Source organism: Agelaius tricolor, unplaced genomic scaffold (genome assembly GCF_023055355.1).
Source record: "Agelaius tricolor isolate 1412-34295 unplaced genomic scaffold, bAgeTri1.0.p SCAF_6, whole genome shotgun sequence".
Classification (NCBI taxonomy): Eukaryota; Metazoa; Chordata; class Aves; order Passeriformes; family Icteridae; genus Agelaius; species Agelaius tricolor.
This window is the reverse complement of record NW_027269266.1, coordinates 45935798-45960768: the sequence shown is the minus strand read 5'-3', so window position 1 is coordinate 45960768 and position 24971 is coordinate 45935798. Positions and strand designations below refer to the sequence as shown.

Below are 24971 nucleotides of genomic sequence, written 5' to 3'. Positions count from 1 at the left end.
AGGGTGGTGCAGAACAGCAACATTGCATAGCAATGGCAAAACTTCCCAGTTGGTCATGGACCAGCACTGTTTATATGTTGCTTACTGCCTCAGACATAGAATCATAGAATGGTTTGGAAAGGACCTCAGAAATCATGTAGTTCCAACCTCAGAGCAGGGAAACCTCCCACTTGACCAGGTTATTACACAAAGCCCCATTCAACCTGGGACACTTGAACAGTCCTAGGTATAGGGCATCCACAGCTTTTCTAAGCAACCTGTTCCAGTGCCTCACCACCCTCACAGTAAAGAATTTCTTCCTAATATCTCATCTAAATCTACTCTCTTTCAGTTTCAAGCCATGACATAAATGGCATAGGTCATCTAGCTGTGGGGAAGACTAAGGTTTATGAAAATACATTTTCCTGAATTCCTCATACAGTTTCCTAGACTAAGTCTGATATTTCCTGTAAATGTTGGATGTGGAGAACAGTGTCGCAGCTCATGAGTTCTTCAAACTGATTGTTTTCCATTTTGATTCCACCTTCAGATTGTCCTGGAGAACAGCAGTCGAGAAGACAAGCATGAGTGCCCATTTGGCCGAAGCAGCATTGAGCTGACAAAGATGCTGTGTGAAATTCTGAAAGTAGGAGAGCTACGTAAGTTGATCTGTTTGACCTCTAAGAACTCTGGAGTGAGTTCAGTGATACCTGAGTTTTTCAATGCAAGGATTTTCTTCCAAGAAGCATTTTTTGGTATAGTTCCACGTAGAACACTGGCACTCAGAATGACTACGTCTGTTTTCTCTCTCTTACTGGTTTATGGCATCACAGGGATGAGGGTGGAATAGAGGAAATGGGCACCTATTCTTTGGCTTTCTTCTATAAGAAGCAGGAAAGTTGCATAATTTCTAGAGGAGTCAGTTGATTTCCCATTGGGTGATTTGGTGTAGGAAACTTCGTGGTTGTTACATTCCACAGCCTTGTCCATAGGTTGGTTTTATATAAGTATCATGGTCATTCTTTGTTGGATTGCTAATCTAAACCGACACATCCCATTTTCTCTTAGATACCTGAAGCTCTATCTAAATATCAGATGACAGACATAAAATTTACTCTGAAAGCATGATATTAAATACTGTATTTTAATACAGAGTAAACAAGTTGTCTTTGGCTTCAATTACAGTCCCTTGACAAATTGTTAGATACTATCAAACAGAAGAGCATGTCTGTATCTTCATTAGTATAGAGTGTTGGTGTTTATTGATATGTATAAATTTCAGTTACCCATCAATAATATTTTGGATCCAGCTGCAGTCTGTTTTGGCAAGCTCTACCAACAAGTTTCATTTTCTCCTTGCAGAAGCAGGGGGCAAAACTGAGATGCTTTGCCTCCCTCAGAGACATCTTCCTTTTGAATTTTTTTCCCTACTAAAGATCTTTTTCTTTTATCTTTCCACCCATGTCCATGAAATGTAATGAGAGAAGAGCAATGCAAAAGGCAGCAAGAGAGCACATAGGTATCATCGTTCCTACTAGCCCTGATGCCAACACGCATCAAAAGTTGTTTGAAAAGTATAATTTGGCTGAAACACTTGAAGTTTTTAAATGTAATGTCTTGAGAGAATTTATTGACCAAAAAAACCCCACAACTGCCTCTGTGCAATGGACCAGGATAAAACCTGTGCATTTCTTGCAGCTTCCAAATTGATATTTGTGTTTGACAGACCCAGACAAATGAGACAATATTGGCTTTTGAATACCATCCTAAGTAAACCAGAGTTATTAAGGGCCACATTCACTAGGTCTATAAATAAAGAGTTTAGCAACTATTTTAGATGTTTGGCAATGATAGTGTGTTGTATAAGGTTCAGACTGTAGCAGACACGACTCTTTAAAATAACCTTACTGCTGCAGTTGAGGTGTCTAATGCCAAATCACGCATGACAGATCTGCCTGATTTTTTTCTGCTGGTAAATGTAGGAGGGACATATGATCTCAATAAAGCTGTAAGCCTACTTGAAATAAGTGCTAAAGGTCAATTTTATTTTTACAAATGCACAGAAGAGTATCTAAAACCCAAAGAATAGCTTTGTACATTGTGTTTTAATGCATGTCCCATCACTTCATGGGACTTTCATTGGAATTTGTTGCTAAAAAAGATGATTGATCTTGAGGTTAGCCAGGTGTCTCAGATTTCCTCCTTGCAGTGTGATAAGTCATTCGATAAACTTATTTTTTTGCCATAGACAGGTTTGGCATCTATATATGCAGGGGGCTGTATGTTGATGATTTGCTTTTTATGATACTGTTTGTACTGATTGCTTCTAACTTCTGCAGATAGATCCTTTCATGTTTTAATTTCTTCCTTATCTTTTTTTTTTTTAAGTGGGGACTGTGAATAAGCTAAGAGGAATTGGGGTAGGAGCTCAGTTACCATATCTAGAAAATACCTTTGTTTTAAAAACAAAAGGAATTTTGATATTTTAAAATCTGGTTTTTGTTTTGATTGTAGGTTGGTTGGTTGTTTTTTGTTGTTTTGGACAGCGGGTGTTTGTGGGTTTTGGGTTGGTTGTTTTTGGGGTTTTTTTTGGTTAGAGTAGTTCTGTGGTTTGGAAGTGTGGAGTTAAAAAGAAAACTAAAAGGTTCCCTGAGGATAGCTCTGGCTAAGAGATGTTACCTGCTAATGTTCTGAAGGCACTTGTTTCAGTGTTGCTGAGGCTGCAAGTCTCTGGATGCTTGGTGTGCTGAAGTGCAGCAGCTCCCGTGGTGGTCATTTATAGGTGTGGGATGCTGTAAATGTTATGGTGCTAAGGAGAAGCATACTGGTGCTTCTGTTGATAGAAACCAGATGTAGCACGACTGACTTTTGTAAAGTCGTGCTGATCTACACCCACAGAACATCTGTCTCTGGATGCAGCAGTTGGTCTGTGTCGTGGCCTTATATTCACAGAGGACAGAACTAAGGTTGTTTCTAACTTATCTTGACAATTCACCTATTCACCAGTGTGCTTCCTTAATGGTTTTGTTTATGTGGAACTCTAATTGTCATTTGAAAAGGCTGTAATAAAATGCACCTTTAAAATAATGTGCAGAAAATTAATTTCCTGAAAATGGCTGTCGCAGCTGCACATCTAAATGACCTGTGATCAGCAGTATATTTTGATAAGAAATGCAAACTAGAACTGACAGCTCAGGAGAATGTATGTTAAGGTTTATGCTTCACTTGATATTAAATACTGTATTGCTGAATAGGATTGGACATCTTAAAAACCAGTAGTTATAGTTCAGGGCAAAGATATCCCCATGAGTTTGTATGTCGTAGGTTTCAAAATATGTATTTAAGGTGGCCCATGTTTCTCAAAACTCACTATTACTGCATTGCAACGTAGAACTTTCTTTCTTAACAGTTTCTGAATTGTATAATTTAAAAGCCACAATAAATGACTTTTGCTTGTGAAATATTCAGCAGCAGAAACTTTATTTTAAAGTGCAGAGTAGATAAAAGCTGTTAGATTGTCCATTATTTATGAAGAGCACTTTAATGCTGATTATATTCCCCTTGCTCCACCACATAAAATACCTTTGGGCAACAAGAACACATTTTGCTATTTCTTTTTGGTCCTCTGAAGCACACATTCATCCCAGAAAGGACTCACAAGACTGTGTTAAAGGCATGATAGTCTACTTTTGTATATCCACAAATCCAGATTCTGGACTTCTTAATTCTTTGACTTTGATTCCAAAATGTCCATGACTTGAAAATTTATCTCTTTTTCAGCGAAGCATTTAAGTGTATGTTTAGATCCTGTGTAAATAGAGAAAGCTCAAGTGCAAGCTGTGAGTTGAGCATATGGTAACTGCTTTACAGAGGTGGACTTGCAGAGTAGAGGAGGTAAAACTTAAGAGGAAGGTTGGTGTAGTGTTTTGGTAACATGGAAGCTAGAATGCAACATATCCATAAGCCTCTTCACTAAAACTTCTGATTCAGGAAAGAGTGGGATATTTAACCATAAATCTTTTAATCTTGTGCTACTGTTGCTGTTAAAAAGGCATTGAACAGAATATCTTCAATGAGTGCTTGCCCAGGCACTCATCTTAGCAAACACTGTAGTAATTCTGATTTCTGCAGTAATAGCTTTCTTTGTATATGTTGTTGAACAAGATTTTCTTTCTGTCCTCTGTGTCTTGGAGATGATATCAGACAGGAACACTGTGACCCAGTGGTCAAGCTTCCTCTTCCGGTACAGTTAGGTACTTAGACACACCTTATTCCTAGTACACTGACAGGTTTACAAAGAGGAGAAAAGGGGAGGCCATTCATAGCTCCTCCTAAGTAGCTATGAAAGCTGAGCTAACCTCCACCTTCCCTCTTATTCAAATTTTAGTACATGTCATATATGCTCAGATGAGAAGGAATACCCATGAACAGACTTCTAGCTTTGCAGGGAGAGAGTAACATTGCAGGTAAATGTAAAAATTAGAAGTGATATCCAGAACTGGAGTTAGTATATTTAATGGGATATTAGGGGTTCATTAAACCTAGTACTTGTCATTAGTGAGAAGCTCACCATCTTGCTTCAGTAACCCCAATGCTCTCTGGTCTGAGCCTACAGTGTCTAGCTCTCTGCACCTCTGCTCAGCACATGACACTGTTTCTACCCTTAACATCCCCTGAAACTCTCATTCCTGGTGGGAAATGGTAGTGGACCATGTTACCTGATTTATGCAGAACTAGCAAAACTTCTTGGACTTGTTACCTTCTTTCCATACAGGTTCAAATGAAATTGTTTAGCAATGAAGCAGATGAAGAGGCTTGCAGCTGGCAGAGGAATGATAAATTAATACTGTATGCACTGAGGAAAGACAGTGCTACCAACAGAGCAGTAGTCTAAAGATGTTTATAACATTATGATGTTTATTAACATATATCATCATAACATTATGATGATTTTATATGTCCATTATCACTGCATGGCTGAAGTACTTCTGTAGTTAAGGCATGTCAGATTTCATGTATTTTTCAGTGCATTTTTGAGCAGGACACAGATGTTTAACTGCCTGTGTTCCTATTTGATTGTTTTGATGGGGGGTGCTTTCTGGGGCTTTTGCAAAAATCTGCACTCAAGTTTTAGGACAGACCACAGGAGTCTATGCCACATGTCAGATATCTATGTATGGATTGTCCTAAAGCTTCTATCAGATAAAGATCTTCACTGGGGCTTTTGGTTTTGGGTTTGAGATTTTTTGCTTTTCTGGGATGGGGAATTTAATTGTCATGGGATTTGTTAGAGTGAAATTAACTTACAGTATTTTTTTCCTCAAAAGAGATCTAAATGCATGCATGTATTTTCATGCGCTTGATGCTATTGTGCATGTTTTTGCTATAGATTTCTTGCTGCAGTTATTGCCCAGGTCCCAAAATCAAAATGCTCTAGAAATTCTTACATTGGTGTCCCTTTCTCAGCTAGAATACACTGGGCATTAGAAGGTATACAGTGATGTTCATGGTTGTGCCCACTGAGATGAAGGTAATCAAATCTCATGCTTCAAGGAATAGGCTGATTGCTGCAAGGGTCAGGAAGCACTTTTTCTCTTTGCACAATTTTTCCTCTGCATTGCACAATCCATAGTGTGCAGTGTAGTTTGCTTCTATTGGCCTTTCCCTGGAAGCACATTGGTCATTTCAGGATCAGCATTCCAGACCTGAGGGCTCATGTGGCTTGATTTTCCTTTTGCTACAGCAAATGCAATATTTTTATGACTGAATGTCATTTTTGAAATTATTTTCTCCTTGCTTGAAAGCTAATTGCCTTTTTACGCTCTTCTTCCATCTCCTTAAGTTTAAATAGAATAAAGCCCTAAAAATAGTAAATAGAAGAAGAGTTTTTCTTTTACTGGCATTGTTCTGGCATTTCTTCTAATTCCATTTTCTGGAGAGTGAAGAATTTCATGAGTCAAGAAATTTTTGTTAGGAAGTTGAAAAACTTTTCTGGTCAAAGACTTATTTAGTGAAAGATAACAATTTTCTATTTCATCATAAGCTTTCATTATGAATGCAATAAAAGAATTTAAAAGATATTCTAACCTCCTTTGTTGTAGCTTTTTCCTGCATTCATTCTTACCTATACACCTTTTTGTCATTTTGCCCAAACTATCACAACAGATATAACCCCTGTTCACAGCAAAAATTAAACAGATTGTGACTGAAGGCTAGAAGATAAGCAACATTGGAAAACTGGTTTGTAGCAGGGAAGGGGGTGGGGGGAATATTTCCTTTGGAAGCGTTGCTTGCAAATTAGCCATTCCTGACTTATGGATATTAAATATGCTTGTCCTTCTTGATGCAAAACTAATAACTTGCTGAGTAGTCTAAACTGTACTTTTCTTTTGTATGAAAGCAGAATCTTATTTTATTGAATAGTCCTCTCTGTTTGCTAGCACAATCCTACAGCAGAGACAAAATTAAGCTTTCTTTTTCTAGGCAGGTAATAATTTCTACACAATTAACCTCTTCTTACTCTAAAAAGACTCAGTCTCTTCATGGTTATAGCAAAGTGTGAAGTCTTTAGAAAATTTCTACTGTAATCTGTGAGAATATGAGCAACAGAGCTGCAGACACCTTCGGAGCAAGATGTTTGACTTTTACCACTGAGTGACAGTGAGACAGATTTAGGAATGTTATTTTCTACACAGGGTACTGTTGGCTTCAAAGCTGGCACAGCGTTGACTGCTGGGTGAGTTAGCTGGAAAAGCTGGCCTGCCCACTATCCTCTAGTGTTTTTACCTACTGTCTGCCCTCTGTCTGGTCTTTGATCTCTTTGGAGCAGGGATCATAACTTGTTTTGTAGATGTGAAGTGCTTCATCTTATTGAGGTATTGGTGCAGGATTCTTTAGCTTCTTTTAAATTGCATTTACTCAGTTTTAAATATTATTATTAATACTAAAGAGCATGGTGCAGGGAGAGAAACTCAAAAAAACACTCAGGGGCAAGAAAGAGATGTGAGTGTTTCTGCTTTTTTTTTTTTTTTTTAGAAACTGATTTTTGTGTCCAAAAGACAACAACACTAGTTTGACTAGTTTGATTAAGACTGAAGAACTCTTTCATCTGGTATTGAAATGGGTAGCAGGAATCAAGACCTGAGAGTTAAAAACTAATCAATTCAAACTGGGAGTAAAGTGTAGGCATTAGCTGTAAGGATGCTGAGCTAGGGAGCTAGTGGAACAGAAGGCTGAAGAGTTATGAGAGGAGAAGAAAGAAGTCATGATGTTGATTTCCTGCAGTTACTGGAAGTTGTAGCTTGGGAAAATTTGATAGCATGATAGAATAACAGCTGTAATTTGTTTCAATGTGATTGTTGGAACCCAATTCCAGGATTTTTAACTTTTTAAAAATAGTCTATAGAGCATAAAGTAGCAGCTTCAAAGTCTGGGCAGATGAGACAATAAACAAGAAATCTTAAAGTAATTTGAATTATTGCCACAGGAATAAGTTTCCATAGGTTAAAATAATTTTATTTATTTCCATAGGAAAAAATATAAAAATAAAATCTCAAAAATATTTCCCATTTCAAAAACTCAGCATCTCTTCTGGGCCTGTAGAGCTTTGTTACCTGTTCGTTTGGTGTGCTCCACAGCACTTCTTGGTTTCCCAGGAACATAAAAATACAGCAAATTTCTTTCTTGCAATGCCAAACCTTGACTGTCCAGGAAGTGGTTGAGTCACTATTTCTGGAGGTATTTAAAAGATGAGTAGGTGTGGCACTTTGGGACATGGTTTAATTATGGAATTAGCAGTGTTAGATTTACAGTTGGACTTGATTACCTAAGAGATGTTTGTGGCCTAAATGATTCTGTGATTCTAATCATGCTTTGAAGAAGGAAGAATTATACAAAACCTTGTAATAAAATTCAGGGGTTTAAAGTTCACTTGAAATGCAGAGGAAAGGAGCTTCAGAGGGTTGAGATGTTTGCTGCTTTCCTGGAGCAATTTCCGTATGTTTTAAGGGCTACTCATTGTTCCCTGACATTTTAATTCTGAGCAGGTTTTTTTACCTCCTAATTTCTTTTTGCGGCAAATTTTGTAAATATAGATTTACTAAAAGTAGCCATAATCTCTTGTATTTTGTAGCAAGCTCTTGGGGCTGCAAAGTCGAGCAGCCACACGTTGGGCACCAAAATATTGGAATATGATCCCAATATTACCGGATGGAACGTGCCTGGCCTCGTCCGGCCCTTGCTGCTTGACCAAAGGCGGCAGCTGTGGTGTTTCACCTCAGAGACACCTTTGTCTGGCTGTATGTTGCAGCTGGCACTTGGAACAAGTCCAGGCAAGCACGAACTCAGGTTTACCTCTAGTGGAAAGGCTTTAGGTGAGGTGAAGGAAAAGGAGACGGATTCTGCCGTAGGGTTTAATCCAGCGTTTTATTCCAGGGTCACAGATCTCTGAATCTTGTAACAGCTACAGGAGAATCGCCACCTCATGGTCTCAGTGTCCTTTTAAGCTCGGGGGGAGGGAAGGGATAGGTGTGCCACCAACCAGGTGGGAGGGGGGAAGTCTCAGGGGACAAGTGACACTTGGCTAGGCCAATGACCCCAGAGCTGAGAAGCATCTTTTGAACTGCACCAACCAGACTACGCCCTTGCTGGAATGTTAAGCTTGATGGACAGCACTTAGCAGGAGGCAAGGGGAAGGGAAGGGAGAAGGTATTGCTGCACCTGGGAAAGGACTGGGATAGCTAAAACAGGATATTGCTTCACACTGCAACAGCAAGCTATGCTTCAGATCTGAAGTTAGCCCTTATGATTTCACAGCACTGCTGTGCATAAAACTGAAAATTTTGCAGCTGGTCCTTTTCGAAGAGTAAAGTTGCTTAATGAATTTTACACAGAATTGAGCAATGTATAAAACCTTTTTTTTTTAATGGCATATTTGAGTGAATATTAATGTTATTTTTTATAATCCAGAAATGTTTGTGTTGGCAAAGGTAAAGGGTTTTCAGGGTGAAAGATAAGATGTGTTGCAGGTGAAGAGATGCACCTCTTCCAAACAAAGCGGAATGATTTTGGGAGTTGAGAACAATTGCATTAGCAGGATCTCTGATGAAATGAGCATTAACTACTGATTCTTTTAGTTCCCAAGACAAAGCTGGACTTGCAAAGGCCAGTAAATGTGTAGTATTCTGGGATATGCATAGGGCCTTGCAAAGAATGCTCCCTTCACTCAGCAGCTGAGTATCCTTTAACAATCCTTTACAGGAGTGGCTTTGAGGTAGTCAATGTACCATTAATTGTCTCTGGTTATATCCCTGCACATGAAGTTTGATGGATGCTTGCAAGTCACTGGAGGCACTTCTGGGTTGCTGTAGACTGTACAATCAGGTCCTCACTCAGAAAGCTTTACTCTCTTAGACTTTTAAATTTTGTTTATTCTAAGAAAAATAGATACCTTTTAAAACTCTGAATCTGCAAGGGGAGCTTTGGAGCTCTGCAAGTATTTCAGATTCAGATTGCCAGGCATCTGAGAGAGAAACCTGGACAGAATGCCTTGGTGCAGCACTCACTGGGGTAAGGCAGGCACGAGGACAGCGAAGAGACATTAGTCTGAAACTTGTCTCTGGTTAACACATGCTGCTTCTGGAGCTAGGCATTAAAACAAAGCAAACTACTTATGTTTATTTAAGCTGACAAAAAACCTTGGTTCTGTTGCTTGGTGGACCAAACAGGTGAAAGCAAGTGGTCTCGGGAAAAAAAACAACCAAACACTAGACCAGAGACACTAGTTAGGTTTTGTCATATAATTGTGCTTATGTTTTGACACCAGACAATACTGTGGAATGCTATTTTAAACTTATTGAACTTATACCCACTTGAAACTAGAGGTAGAATTGTTTTCATGGAAAGGTTACACTTAGCCATCAATCGTTCCTAATCTCTTAAAAAGGGGATGTGCCTGGGTTTTTTTCTTTGCAAGAGTGTTTTCTCAGAGGTAATCAAAACAATGAAAACAAAGTAATTAGAACCTGAAATCATAATATATTTTCTGTAAATTATTTACCATACACTATAAATATTTAATTCTGTCAAACTGCCCTTAATGTATTTTGTTGTAAATCTCTTACAGTCTTCTTTGCAAGTAAAAATAACAGTAATGGTGAGTAACCTGAATGACTGGAGCTATGCTGTGAAGGTGACACAGGTTTTTAACATTGGGTTACTGATGTTATGTATGTGTTGAAATACCATCTGCCACCTTCGTTTCTGTTGAAATGCTTCCTAATGAAAAGCTTAAGAAAATTAGCTTCTTACAGTTAAACTTCATTTGCCCTTCTTGAAGAAGCATAGATTGGCTGGAACTGGGGCAGGAGGAAGCTACAGACCCTCAGGCCTCTCACAGGCCTTAGAGATGTTCACATTCAGCAACAGCTTTAAATAGTGCTGGCTAAGTCAAATGAAAACAGGAGTCTATAGGGTTGTATTTTGTTCTGTTCCATGAGGGGAGATTTAAAAAGAGAGTACATCCACTCTTGAAACTGCCCTTTCAGCTCTGCTTCTTTACTCCACAATTTCTATTCCATATTCCTTGATTGACAGAAACTTTGTATAAATGTTTAAATGTCATGAATGAGTTTTCATGTAACATTTCTTTATATGCGGGAAGCAATTGAATTTCTTGTTTCATAACATTTCTGGTCTCTTTGTGCTGAAGTTATGTCATGGCTATCTTTTGTAAAATGAAAAATAGCTTCCATGTAATTTTTAAATATAAACCTGAAAGAAGTGGAGAGGGAAGAGTACTTTTGATTTTGGGAGAGGAATTCCACATAGCCAAAAAAATGGCTAATGGCATATCAAATGTAATTGTGATGTAGTGTGGAGTAGAGACAGGAGGTGAAGCCATGACCTGCTGGAAAACTTTGGATAAGGATCCCATCACTCCTGTACGGCACAGGAAATGTAAGTAATGGCACAACTGGCACATTTTTCAGCTAATGTAGCTGCACTTTCTGTTTTGTTATTTCCTGAGAGTTTTGAAAAACTACGGTCCTAGTTCTTCTCGAGGGCTTACAGTTCCTCTCACATTTTTGTTCCTTAGGAGGAAAGGAAATGTTTGTCAGGAGGTCCATATAGGCTCTCAGGACACCTCTCAGAAACAGTCTCCTGTAATTCCAGCAGGTTTTGGACAACTTGGAGTTGCATTCTTTGTACACATTAGTTGTGTGCCTATATGTGCTGATAAGTCATTAGAGGAATATAATTTCATGCTTACTCCAGGATCTTATTACGATGTATGCTTTGTTAATAGGAAGACACAAGTGCAAGCGCTCATGCAGATTGCTGGTCTTTGTCTTTGAAGCCAGGTTGTCAAACTAATCTAGGCTCCTGTAATTTTGTATTTCCTCTGTTGGGGATGTTGTACCAAAATTGAGCTCTCTTTGAAGAATTATTAGATATGTAAATGCTTTCTGACAGAAGAGCTGTTAGCTGCCACTGAACACCTTTTAATGTACTGTGTATGTCCTGTTGGCACAGAGTGCTGAGACTCTCTTCTGGATCTTTCCAAGTACTTTATAAAGGAAAAAATTGTGTCTCCAGTTAGATATGTCCTATTTTTCCCATATGTTTTATTTGCTACTGAAGTTTGTACACACAGTTTATTCTTTCTCTTGCAGTTTCAAATGCTGTGCATTAACAGACCTAGGGCCTCCAGCACTTCTGGGTTCCCACTCTTCAGTACTAAGCACTCTGCTTATTTTTCCTGAGTGTTTGTGTTTTATATGTGCACAGCTTGCTAATAATTCCCCAAACTGGCTGGTGGCTCTATTTTCTCCCCTAATTACCAGTACAGAGCATCAGTTTAATTATTCTATCAAGCCTTTAAGAAAGGACTTAAAACATCTATCAGCTCTATCCACATTTGTTGTCTCTTCACATCAAAGACCCACTTGCTGACAGACACTTTAAAAACCACAGCATAATGATGTTAGCTACAGGCATGTATGAAGTGGCTGATAAGGAGATAGGGAAAAGTGTGTGACTCTTTGTTCATCTGAAGTAGGTTATCAAGATAGAAAATCATTGCTTGTTTGTGTACACTTGAGTGGGAAAGAGGTTGTTGGTGTAACAGTGACTCTCTCAAGCTTTTTGCAATAAATTTTCTTCTGGTGGATACTAAGTCCTGTTTGATTGTGCTTAGACTGGATGTGCTTCGTTTTTTATGTTTGTAGCTTTTTAGCACAAATATTTGCATAGTAAAAATCTGAGGGAAAATCTCTGATAGTTAATTCCTTGGGCCGTTCCAAGCTCTAAATGACAATTAAGCACCAAACCTACCAAAACAGAAAGCACAGCAAATGGCTTTATAACCACAATTTTCACTTGTGTTCATCTTGATATTGATAATATATTTTTCCTTCATGTGTTTAGGTCTCCATAGTTTTTGGCATGGAATACAATATGTTCATCCCAATCAGTAACAGGACATTGTTTAGCTGTACAAAATGGGACTGAACACTATAGAATTCATGTTTGTCACAGGGTGCAGCAGAGCTTGTAGAACTGAAGTTCTTATTTTCCAGGTAGGCTACACAGTATCTCAGTGAATAGCTCAGTTGTTAATCATTTGAGATTTTTAGAGTGCTAGCAAGCATTACCTGAGAGATAAAAGACACTTCAGGAGATATACCTAAGCAGGAAAAGTTACCTGAAGCCTTAAATAGGCAAAAACCTGATTGAGCCATAACACAGGAGTGTCATTGCTAGTTTTGCTTAAGGCAGATGCTGTTATCAAAACAAATGGAAACATTTTTTAAGAGGAAAAAATCATCAGAGCCAGTGCCAATTAAAAGATACTAGGGGGAAGTGAATGGTTTTCCACAGAAAACAATTTTGAGTATGCCTGTCTAGGTCCCATATTTATTAGTTAATCAGGATGCAATTACTTTTAAATTAGGCTTTGATTTTTATGCTTTGCAATACAAAAATAGGATTCTTAGCTTGGAAAAAAGAAAATTCAACCAACAAACGAGAAATGTCCTCTTTTTGAATTCTTAAGAAATCTCTGGTGAGACCTAATAGGTAAAAATGGAAAATGTCCAATTGCTTTCCCATTCTTTTTTAAACATTAAGCCTTGTGATTTCAGAGGTAACAGTTTCGCAGGTATCAAAGACACTCTGTGTGGAGCCACAGTGCAAGCTGACCATTGCCATGAAAAACAGTGAATCATCTATTATAAAAAGTTTTCAGACTGTAAAGACAGTGCAGCCCCCTCTTTTTTACTTTTATTGCCAGCTTTTCTTATATCACTTTTTTCCAGGTATGTTATGTGAGGGACTTGTGGTAAGACTAGAGCAATTCCTACCATGACCAGCTGCAAGGTGCTGTTGGAACTCATGGCCCTGATAGCAGCTAAGGGCTTAGATGTTGGTAGTCTTTGCCTAAATTAATGTCCCAGAGTCCAATGTATTTCCAGTTGGGAAAGTTTGCTGCATTTTCATACAGTAATTCATTATCAGGCTTGTTATAAGGATGTTATCTGGAAAGTCCAGAGGACCACTGATCTACAAGAGTATTTTGATCATGTGCTATATTTAAAGGCATTAAAAGTCTTGAGGATAATTGAAGTCTTGAAGTATTCTTGAGCTTTACAGGCACGTGCCTGGAAACTGGTCCTGGAATTCTTCTCTTCCTTCAGCTTCCCACAGTGGAGCCATCATTTACCCCTTTCTTTTCCTACCTCTTCTAAATAGTGACAGGCAGCTGTAATATTTTCTAACAATTCTTTCCTTGTGTTTCAAAATTATACATTTTTGGTTTCATGAATACCTAGCTCAGCTACAGGATTTTCAGTGCAGGTGAAGAGTCTAGAGTCTAGAATTCAGTCTCTTGTTTTCTCTGGCTGTGCTTTGTTTGTGCAATGGTGAGATTCCATTTGATTCACCCCCACCCCCATTGTTAAATAGCATATCTTCATGTTTTAGCAACATTTGGGTTTTCAATCTTTTTTAAAATATTTGCATATTAATAAGTCATTGAAAAACATTATGTAAATTTGATATCATGATGAATTTATTATCTAATGAAATGGCCTTTAAGGGTAACTGTAGAAAGCTACTACCAGGGAGATGAAATTTACTTATAGTTAACTTTTCTGTTTTCCATATAGGAAATTCAGAAATGCCACTGAAATGGTGAGAGGAGGCATACCTTCTTGGGCTTTTGGAGGAGTTGGTTTGGTTGGGTAGTTTGTTTTGTTTGGTGGTTTGTGTGCTTGGTTTTCTTGTTTTGATGTAAGATTTCTTTGTTTGATGTTGTCTGGTATTTTTGGTTTTTGGTGGAAGGGGTTTCTGTTGGTTTGGTATTTCTGCTGGATTAGCTCTCTGGTTTGTAATTGTGAGGTTAGAAATAAAATAAAAAAATTCCCTGAGGATAGCTCTGGCTAAGGAATGTTTACTGTTAATGTTCTGAAGGCACTTCCTTTGGTGTTATTAAAGCTGCAGGTCACTGGCAAGCTACGTGTGCTGGTTTGCAGTAGGCTCCTGTGGTGGTCATTCATAGATAGGCATGTGGAGTAGCACAGAGAATAGTTGACACCTTTAATGGTCTGTTTTGTTTGCTCAAGTAAAGACATAAAGCTGTTCCTATATCTGCATGCACAAAAATTTTGTGTTATGTAGAAAGTGTTCTCTTTACCAGGCAGTTGAGAGCAAGGAGAAGAGGTGGTGTCTTTCCATTTTTAAATTAGCAATGGACACCCCAAGACTGATTTAAAAGTCTTAAGATCTCTCTTATTTGACCCTTTTTGAGGATCAAAATCTGACATTGTTTTCTCTGCATTTATCAAAGTGAGTTGAGGAAAAAAGCTCTAAAAGTGCAATTTTTCTGATCGCAGTACCTGGAGTTTCAAGAGGATGCTAAATATGGTGCAACATTAGAAAAATTCCATTGTTGGAACTTCTGCATTAGGTAGGTGGAGCCTTAGGTAATTATGGATGTGTTAGGCTGGAATTTTCAGGGATCTTCATGACAGCTGGAATTTTAAATCTCATGGATTTTTATATCCTTTAAACTTTCCAGTTAGCTGTGGTAGCAACAGCATCTTGCACTACTTAGTTTTGAAAAAGATAAGTTGACCCTCAGACAGAAAAATTTGCACTGGGAGAGCTATTTCTGTCCCTGCTCACTGACAATGAACAAATAACAGCATTTCCATCATCAACAGTTCCTTTCCTTCTCTTTTCCACCCTCAGATTCCAGGGGTGGGTGGTGACAGCTTGAAGTGATTAGATATATTTTCGGATATCTATTCATTTAGAATTATAAAAAAAAAAATGTTTTTCCCTGCCACTACTAAATTATGAATTTTTTAAGTGTTTCTGTAGATGCTAAAGCTGCCACAGTTATTTATTTCTATTATTCACTCCAGTTTAAAACTTCTTCTGCAGTGTGTGTGTGTGTTCCTTTTGTTTTCTCATTAAATGAACTTCTGCGAGGTCCAGATTACTGTACAAGTATTAATGGAAAACAAATCTTCCCATGCATGGACAGCCACACCACAAGTGGTGGGTTTTAATGGAGATTGGATTTCACTTAGTACAGCAGGGGACAGTATTCACAAAGAGCCTTGCCAGAGCATTGGCAGGGAGGCAGCTCTAGAGGCTGGAGCGAGGATCAGACGTCACCCCTTGTAGCACACACACATACACCGAACAACCAATTTACTGGGGGACTAATTCTCACTTCCCTATAAAATTCAAAGTTGCAGTAAACTTCCCCAGGATTTTTTCCTGATTTATTGAGCTCCTGTATATCCATTCACAAAGGAAATGCAGTGCTGTATGAGTTGCACAAGGAATTGAATTGCAGCATGCATTTCTTGAAGAATTTCTGAACACAAAATAGTTAAGCAAAACCTCTGTATTATTTTTGACAAAAGAGAAAACATAAGCAAAAATAAAGGGCATCTTGTCCCCATGAGAAGTCAGGGGAAAAAAATTACTATTCCAGCTCATTCTCATTAGGCTAAGCTGCCCCAGTGGAGGAAACATTTACATTTCATATGATGAATTTATATACCATTATTGTGCCGGGATACAGGAGAATGTAGGTTAGAGTCTGTTTCTACACCCTTTGTGTCCAAATTTTCTTGACCTCACACAGCACAGAAAGCTTTTTACAGGTGTAGCTATAATATTGTCAGGTTTTGTAGTTAAATGAAAGTTTGTACCTTAATTCTATCCATTTTAATAATTTGCTGTAGATAGTGACCAACTGTGAAGATTTGCTGTCCTGAATGCCTTTGCAGTATCAGTTCTACAGGAATGACCATGGGTCAGCAAACACGTTAAAAGTGAGATGATGAAACTGCTTTTCTTCTAGCTGAACTAAAGATTAAGCCTTTAGTCTTTAATTTTAGTCTTTAATCTTTGCTTAAAGATTAAGCAAAGACAACATAAGTAGTGAGGTTTAAAACACAGATGCTACCTGAGAAGAGTATGTTCCCAATACATTTTTGAGGATTTGTCTTTCAACTTAACTGAACTGAGATGTGATCTGAGGTCTTTTCCAAGCTCTCAGTATGAGTCTGTGTTCCCTATATCACCCTCTAGGTCTGATTCATAGAATTCTGTGAGCATTATGTGCTTTTCAAGAGCCCCAAAATGTCTCAGAAGGCAGAAGAGGCCAAAACTACATCCCACTGACAGTTTCAGGGAACTCTATGACTTACCATGTCTAAGACAGCTTATCTTTTTTAAAAAATTTAAAAATAAAAAATCCTCCTGGTATAGTTGTACTGGGGGAAAAAATAGTGTGTAAAGCAAGCTTGGTTTATTTCCTTTTTATCAAGCATTCATTTTGAAGGGTAAGTCATCTCATTAGTGGGAGCCCATCTGCTCCCGTTTCTTGCAAGGTAGTCTGATTTGTGTGTGTTGTGTGTATGCACAAAGGATTTCAGTTTCAATCTTGTGTTAATTCCCATTAGACTTAGGCAGGAGGAAAAATGTAATGCTTCAGGAAGAGAAAAGTAAGTTGCATGCACACAAAAACTTGTCTGGAATGGTCTAACTTCTTCCCCTCATAGAGCAGCTATCAATGAATAATTAGAAATTTTCTTTTTTAAGTTGCAGTAATGATGGCTTGTATTGATTGCACCTGAGCCCTGATGCAAAGCAAAGCAAGATTTGTTTGTCATGTGGTTATATATTACAGTTTTTAATCCTATTTTAGGTTGTGCCCTGTTTAGTATGGAGTGACACCCTCCATACAGTTTTCAGAGAGCTATTTGTTCTGTTGTCTTGAGTCTTGCAGTATTTTCATCCAGAAAAGTCTTATTACAGCACCTGTTGCAGCAGTGTCTGTTTTATTGCAGTGGAAAGGTCCTTCTGAGATCTGACAGAGGACGTGTTCATTTCTCATTCTTCCCACTTCTTTCTGAGAAACAGAAAGAATGATACAGCAATAGGACTTCTGTTTTCTGACTTCTGTTTTATTACTTAGACATTTCAGAGTTGATGTGAGCTATGATTTGAGAATTCCCAGGAGCACGACTGCAGCTTTTTCCCCTTTACCACCTGCATTTCTCAAAGTGCCACAGACTTTTATTACAGCCCTATTGGAAATCTCAGGAGTGCCATTCACTCAGAACAGATTGATAGTGTTTTCAATCCTGTGGTCTTAAGAAAGTATAACCGGTCTCATTTTGGTTCATATTATTAAAAGCTGATCATGTTATTAAGATGCAAATGAATCTATTTAATGACAAGCCTTTAATAATGATAAACAGCCTACTCCCATTTGTCACAGATGTGTTATCTTTTTTATTAAAACCCCTTTGCTCTCTCATACATTAAACTTTGAATTTCTAAGGTCAGATCAAGGATGTTCATTGATATTACCGTGCTTGGAAGAGGAAGAAAAAAGTATGAGATGCATGGGTCCTACTTCTATAAAAAATGAAGATCTGTGTTTCCTTTGTGTCTGAAATGAAAATGAAGGCTGTCAGTTCTGTTCTACCTAATACATGTTCATATTGTGTAATCCTGTTTCCAGCAGCTCTGCAGTGGGTTACAGTCAACTTTCTTGAGAAGATTTTATCTGCAGTCGCATGTGCTGGAAGCTATAATTATTTTTTTTTAAATAGAAGCTGTAAAATTTATGTTTAGGGGATGTCTTTTAAGTGCAGTAGACATGGATACATCACAGTAAAAATAGCTAGGAATTAGGCAGTGGCTGAAGTTTTGTCCAGCAGTGACTAGTAGCTTTGAATGCTTCAGTTCTGGAGCACCTGGGGCCCTAAGTCCAGGGGCTCAATTTTTGGAGTGTTGAATCACCTTGTCAGAAACCAGGGCCTTTGCACCAGGTAGAGTACCAGAAATTAACTTTTAAAAAACAAGATTAATGCACTCAGTAGAGATTTGGTAGAGATTTTTTCTGCTCTGGAGAGATTTACAGTCTTTTTGAAACACATTAGATTTGAGTGCAATTTTTTCCTCTAGGAAAAATGTAACAGTGGCAGTATTACATATGATGAAGTCATTACTTATGGAGATGAAATTTCACTATTGTACCAAATTGAAATCATTGTGCTGAGATCCCCTTCAAGGAAAATACACAAACCTATCAGTATCTCATTTCACCTTGATTAAGGGGAAATACAACCTCCACAAATGGGAGAGATGGGAAAATCCCAAGGAACTGTAGGAGCGCAGTGTTATAAGGAAGATTACAAGGAGAGCAGAAACAGAAGGAGGTGTTAAGTGTATGATGCAAATGGATGCTGACTACCTTTAGTCAGTCATCCTAACAATAAAAAGAAGTTAGTTTTCCATTACATTTTAAGGGTTTTTTGGTCTTTCCTTCCTGCGTCCTACTTTTAAAGTTGTTCTGTTTCATGGTGTGCATTGATCATTTGGCTTTGAGATAACTGATTTCTGACAAACCAGTTTAACTTTTGTGTTGAATGAAAATAAATTTCAGTAGATACATGCATGTGGCTAGAAAAGGAAAGAAATTATGGATTTTGCGATGGTAGGAGCAGAAATCAAATTGATCTGGGCCTCTCAGAAGAACAGAGGAGCAGGTATGACAGTGGCACAGCTGGATCAGTAACTGATACAAATGTGGCTAAGATGGCAAAGGGGAAGAGCTATTTTGTGTAAAAATGTGTTGAGTCTTCCTAATGTTGAATGCTTGTAGGCTCATGCTGATTTATTAAATGATGTAGATTTGCCAGCTTGAGCTCACAACTTCACTTCCACTAATGAAATTTAATTCTTCAGTGTATGACTTCTAATTGGCAGGTTTATAGCCTGCATGGTATTGGCACTCAGGGCAGGAGCCAGATGTTGCTAAGGCAGGTGTCACAAAAGATTCTCTAAATCAAATCCTGGTAGTTAGGGACCTGTTTCTAGTCCAGCTTTCACTGAATTGAGGCACATTTATGGGAGGTGCAATGAAGGTTATGGTTGCCTAAATATTCTTGTAATGACTCCTAACATTTCTGCCTTCTTGGAAACCTTTAATGTTTGTTATGAAGCATTTCAGGTTATTTCAGTGAGGGTTTTGTCTTTTTTTCTTGGGGCTTTTAGTAAGACATACCTTAATATCATAACCCAGCTACTCCAGAGTAACTCAAGGCCAGGGCAGTAATTCTCCTAGTATTTTGTGAATTGTTAGTGCCAAGGGAGATGAGGCCAGGTGTGGGTAAAAAGCTGGCCAGAATCACTTAAACAAAGCTTAGCAGCCCCTGGCGTGGGGTGCTGAGTGGGGTGTCTGTGGAAGTGCCTTGACTGCTCCAGACAACTTTTGCCAGGCTCTGAAGAAATTGGATCAGGGTGTAATGGCACAGCTGGGCTGGGGAGTAGAAGAACGCTCGTGTAGAGAGTGGAGGTGGTGTCGAGCAGAGGAAATGTCCCCTTGGTAGCTGGAGTTAGGTCTCAGTACATGGAGCTGCCTGGGGAGCCAAGGCATTCTCCTCTGAGAATGGAGCAAAAGATTGCAGAGATCTCTTGGGGATCTCGTGTTGGATTTTTGCCTTGAATTACATGTGGCTTCTTTCCCTTCCCTCCCTCTTCCTTCAATAACAAAAGACAAAAATGAAAATAAGCATGCAAGTAAACAATTTGGGGAAAGCACTAAGCAAAAGCCTACAAGAGGGAGTCTAATAAATAATTATTTTAAGATAGGGTCATTTAGTGAGGCTAAAAAATTGTGTGAATGAACTATGGCACAGGTTATTGAAAGATCATAAGAATCTTAAGCTAGATTTAGAATTTTGCTTTCTTTTAGGGCCCAGCACAATTCACAAGGAAGGACTGATGAAGCATAAAGGGGCATATTCTGCTTATGGTTGTTTTTTATTCCTTTCCCTTGGGCTAATCAAGTTCAGAGGTAAAATAAAAGGAGGATTTGGAAATAAACCCATGAATTGTTGTGGAAATTATTTGTTTGGCTGCACTCTGCAATTGTGTTTGAAATACTTTTTTATTTTTTGGAGACATCTTGCTAGGAAAAGATCTGAGTACTGACTTACACTTTTTGTCTGGCGATACTACCCTGAATATTCACTTGAGTCTGCAGCTAAAATGAGATTAAACAACTGCAAATGTACTGCATTTTTAAATCCTATATATTTACAAAAATTAACTGGTTCATGCCTAATTTCATCCTCTTTTTTAATAGAGGTTGTTTTTTGTGATGCAACAACTATCCTAACTAGATAGAAAAGGAAAATTCCCTGAAGCTGCTCTGTTTGCTTCCCAGTATGAATGTGAAAAACATCTCTTTTAATTCACTATGCCAATAAAAAAGTTGAGAATACTTATTCAGCAAAGGCAGTTTATCTCATTGTCTAACTGTATCTTAAGCAAAAGCAGGATTGGAGTCCATTTTACTTAATTCAAAGCTACCTGACAAGTCTGAATGTAATGTTAACTTATATTGTGAAAGTTGTAAGGATTATAACACAGTTACCTGTAGCATGCCAAATTTAGGTACTTGCTTGACACCTAAACCTTATACACCTTCAAATTGCTTCATTAACCTGAATGAAGCATTTATAATCTAAATAGTTCACACAAGTTCTTAGAGTTTTTGAAAAACCTCCTGGGAGAACCTTTACCTCAGGCTCTTAACTGAGCACACACACACACAGACATGCCCCTTCAGGAGACAAAAACTTTAGTTCAGTTCCTTTTATTTTAAACATAGCAGAAACATACAAAATTATTTTAGGAGAATATGAATCTGATTAACTGTTGGGAAGTTGAGCAATGCTGACAGTTGGGCATGGGCAAAATTGTCCATGAATTCGCAATCAGAGGGGAAATGGTTACAAATCTAGTGGTTCTCCAGATGATTTATAGAATATAGACTAACACTCTGTTCCAATGAAATCACAGTCCACTTGAGATTACTCTCACATCTTCTTATGAAGAGTACTTTTAAGAGGGAGCATTACATCAGTGATAATTGCTTGTCATTGTTCAGAAAATGCTAAGCTGCAGCAACAGACCATGAACTCGTGAGTATTCTGTACTCAGAACATTTGTAAGATAGTCCCGTGGGCCTCATTTTTAAATTTGACTTCAGTTATTATTTAACTTCATCTTACATTTTGTAGGAGAGCTTAACAAAGCGTAATAATAAGAACAACAACAATAATTTATTATTTTTAGTCCTGTGTCTGCCTATTACTCTTCAGTGTATTTTTTATCAGGTTCATATATTACACATAGTATTTAATCACCTGTTTTCTAATATTCATTTAGTACAAGCATCAAGATAACTCAAGTGAAACTGGCTGGTTTGCTTTGATCTTTAGTGCTCACTATTGCCAGCAATAAATGCCCTTCCACTGTACTATGTTAAATCTTATATTTTGAGGGAACAAAAGGTAGTGAACAAAAAGAAACTGTCTTAAACCAAAAACCAGCATAAATCAATACAGGGCAGGTTCTTTCACTTGTTACCTGACAACTGATGCAAAGCAGACCCAATGGGTGCTGTCTTCATCATGGCCTACATTTAGAAGTGACATGGACAGAAAAGGGTGCTCATTATTACACTAAATGGCAAAGGAATCAATGCAGCATGCTCATCATGTGCAGGAAAGGTGATACAGAGCTTAAGGCTGTCCTGTACAGCCTCTTCCCAAAGGCAAAGTCAGGAGCACTGCTCTCTGGCCACTGCAGGGAAGCACATGTTGGGTCTGCAGTACTACTCTGTGGAGCAGCAACAGATCAGCTCTGGGAGTCAGTGCTTCTCCAGCAGCCAGAATGGCACTGGGGTGCCCCAAAGGCAGACTTAGAAGAAAACTGGGGTTCAAAGGAACATACTTTTTTTTTAAACATATGGACCTTTGAATATAAGCCTTTGCTAGTCCCCCCTATACCTTGGAGCTATGGAAATCCAGCATCTTCCCCACAGAATGAGTATGTTCTCTCTATAAAATTCATAATGTCCTGTGTCAGAGCTATCATCATTTGCACACAAGCAGAAGTGAAGGGAGAGGTGTGTGAATGTAGACACAGTGGGAAGGCACAGCCTGTGTTTCCTACAGCTGCTGAGGGACTTGCATTGGGTGAGTAATGCAGAACCTGGATGCCAGGCTCTGACTACTGTACACAAGGAAGATTTGAAATAGCAGACATTAACATAATCACTGTACTAGACAGGCATATTAGTTCACTGAACTTCTATCTTCATTAAATTTGTATTTCATTACTTACACTTCTGACAAGGAAGTGTGGATGTATGCAGCCTACTTTTGCTAAGTGTTTTTATGTATTAATTTCTGTCAAATAACTACTACTATTTTAAAATATTTATTTAAAAGTACACCATGTCTTTTTCAGGCTTGTTCAAATGAGTCAGCTCAGACATTTTATATCTGTTCCCACATAATTTCAATTGTCCACTTATGAGTAGTTAAAAGTAAGCCAGAAATTGAACTGCTTAAATTTTTAGGGAATACAAATATAGAAGTCTTGAGCTGGGTGTTAGTAATTTATTTTTATTTCTGTGTAATTTCTGTGTGTTTTAATGAATTTAACCTTTTCTCTTTTGATATAAGGGTCTGAGAAAATCAAAGACCAAATGTGTGAGTAATGATTTTACAGCACATAGCAATAAAATAAGATTCAAGCTACATCCCAAGATTTTGGAAAAATAAAATGAATACTTTAAAAGCAACTTGGCTGAACATTATAGCATATGAGCTATCTTTTAAAACAATTGTATATGAAACATGCCTTGGGATCTGTTTTGTGTTGTTCCTTATATTGCAGGAGGAAAATAAATGTTGTAGATACTGCTGGGGTTTATTTTGCAGGACTGGGACAGGAGGCACTATGCTGAATTTCAGCTGTTGCAGTCCTGGAAAACTCAAGGACTGTCTTTATGGTTTAGGGTTTCATTTAGTGTTTGTCTCTGAGATGTCTAGGATAGAGTATATGAATTATGCATAAGACAACCCAATTTAATACTATAAAATGCAGTTTCCCCATTTAAATTTCTTCATAAAGTTCTTCTGTTGTCTCAATGGAGACTGCAATCTGCTTGTGCTTATGTTTCTGGATGTGCCTGATGTCAGAAGGATAAACAAGAAATACTCTTCTTTCCTGTTTATCTAAACTATGGCCTGCTGATAAAAAAATCAAGGAAGAGCCTGCAATACACTGAGTTGCTTTCTTCCACTAGTCTCTTAAGAAACTTACAAACCAATATAAGGTTTAAAACAGTTTTTATCTTGGGTTTACTTATGAAACTTAAAAATAATTCGGGTAGTCTGGGCATCCCTAATATTCAGGGGATTTAACAGCTCATTGAGGGTATCTATCAAATCATCTCTGGTTTTACCTGTCAGACTGGTGGCTTTCTCTGTCATCTCCAAATTAAAAAAAACAAACAACCTTTTCACAAGAAAGAGACACAGCTTTACTAAAGATATAGGATGGGAGGTGGCAAGAACTGTGGGAGTATCAGCATGCAGAAGAGTAGGTCTCTTGTAGATAAAAAAAGCAACCACCATATGGGGCAGTTGTTTTCTTCAGTGAAAATATGCTTCTACTGTTTTTCATTGTGAGAATTTGCTGGTGTTGTTGCATTTACCAGCTTCTCTTTGACAACCCACAGAAACAGCTCCAGGATTGATGATTTTCATCATCTGAGTCTGCTTCATTGGCATATCATAATGAACTTCACTCCATGTGGTGCTGCTTTAGATATTCAACACAACACAAACTCAAGTCTCATGCTACTTGTTGTGTTTGCTTTAAGATGTGAGGTTGTTTTAACACCATGACTCTTGAAAATAATTCTTTATCTTGTCATTAGGGCTTGCTTTTTCTTTAGGTTTTTTGCCTTTGCATATTTCAGCTTTTTGACTTCATATTTTTAAGTTTTATTCCACACTTTGAAAGGCAAAGATTTTTTTATCCTGTTTTATCAAAAGAAGGAGCCAAATGTTACTTATTGTCTATCTGAGCCTGTCCTTCCTAATATTTTGGGTACATTAGTCAATTTCAACCCAAAATAACAAAGAGAAGTGTGAAGTTATAAAAATATAGAGAAAATAGCTTTCTAAAAACAGTAGATTTTTTTCCTTCAGTGTGAGGAACATCTTTGTAGCGATCTGACTCTTAGACACCAGCAGATTCTTGTGGGATCTTGGGGATTTAAATCCCCAAGGTCTAAATCCACAAGAAGACAATTCTCATCGATCCTTCTGGAAACTAAAATAAAATCTTCCATAATGTTTATTTCCATTATGTTATTGATTTTTTTTTTTTATTTTGGGCTTTAGGTGAAAGTTTAATGTGGCTGCCATCACAGACCAAAAATCACTGCTGACATTTATAATGTAAATATTGATAGTAGGTGACACAAATGACTCCACAGTAGGTAGAAAGTGCGCATGAAGGCTGGAAATTCCATTGATGTCCTGGCATTTACCATGCACCACGTCTATGAGGTCGGTTTCATGAACCTCCAG

At 38.0% G+C, this 24971-nt stretch overlaps 1 protein-coding gene across 5 annotated transcripts in view; it reads left to right on the top strand.

Annotated features, from left to right (window-relative positions):
* Positions 1-24971, top strand: part of ELMO1 (engulfment and cell motility 1) — a 303457-nt gene that overhangs the window by 154614 nt on the left and 123872 nt on the right. For all 5 annotated transcript variants that reach the window (XM_071429658.1, XM_071429656.1, XM_071429657.1 and 2 more), the window contains one exon: positions 530-638. In XM_071429658.1, coding sequence (XP_071285759.1) covers positions 530-638 — 109 coding nt within the window. The remainder of the gene's footprint in view (positions 1-529; positions 639-24971) is intronic.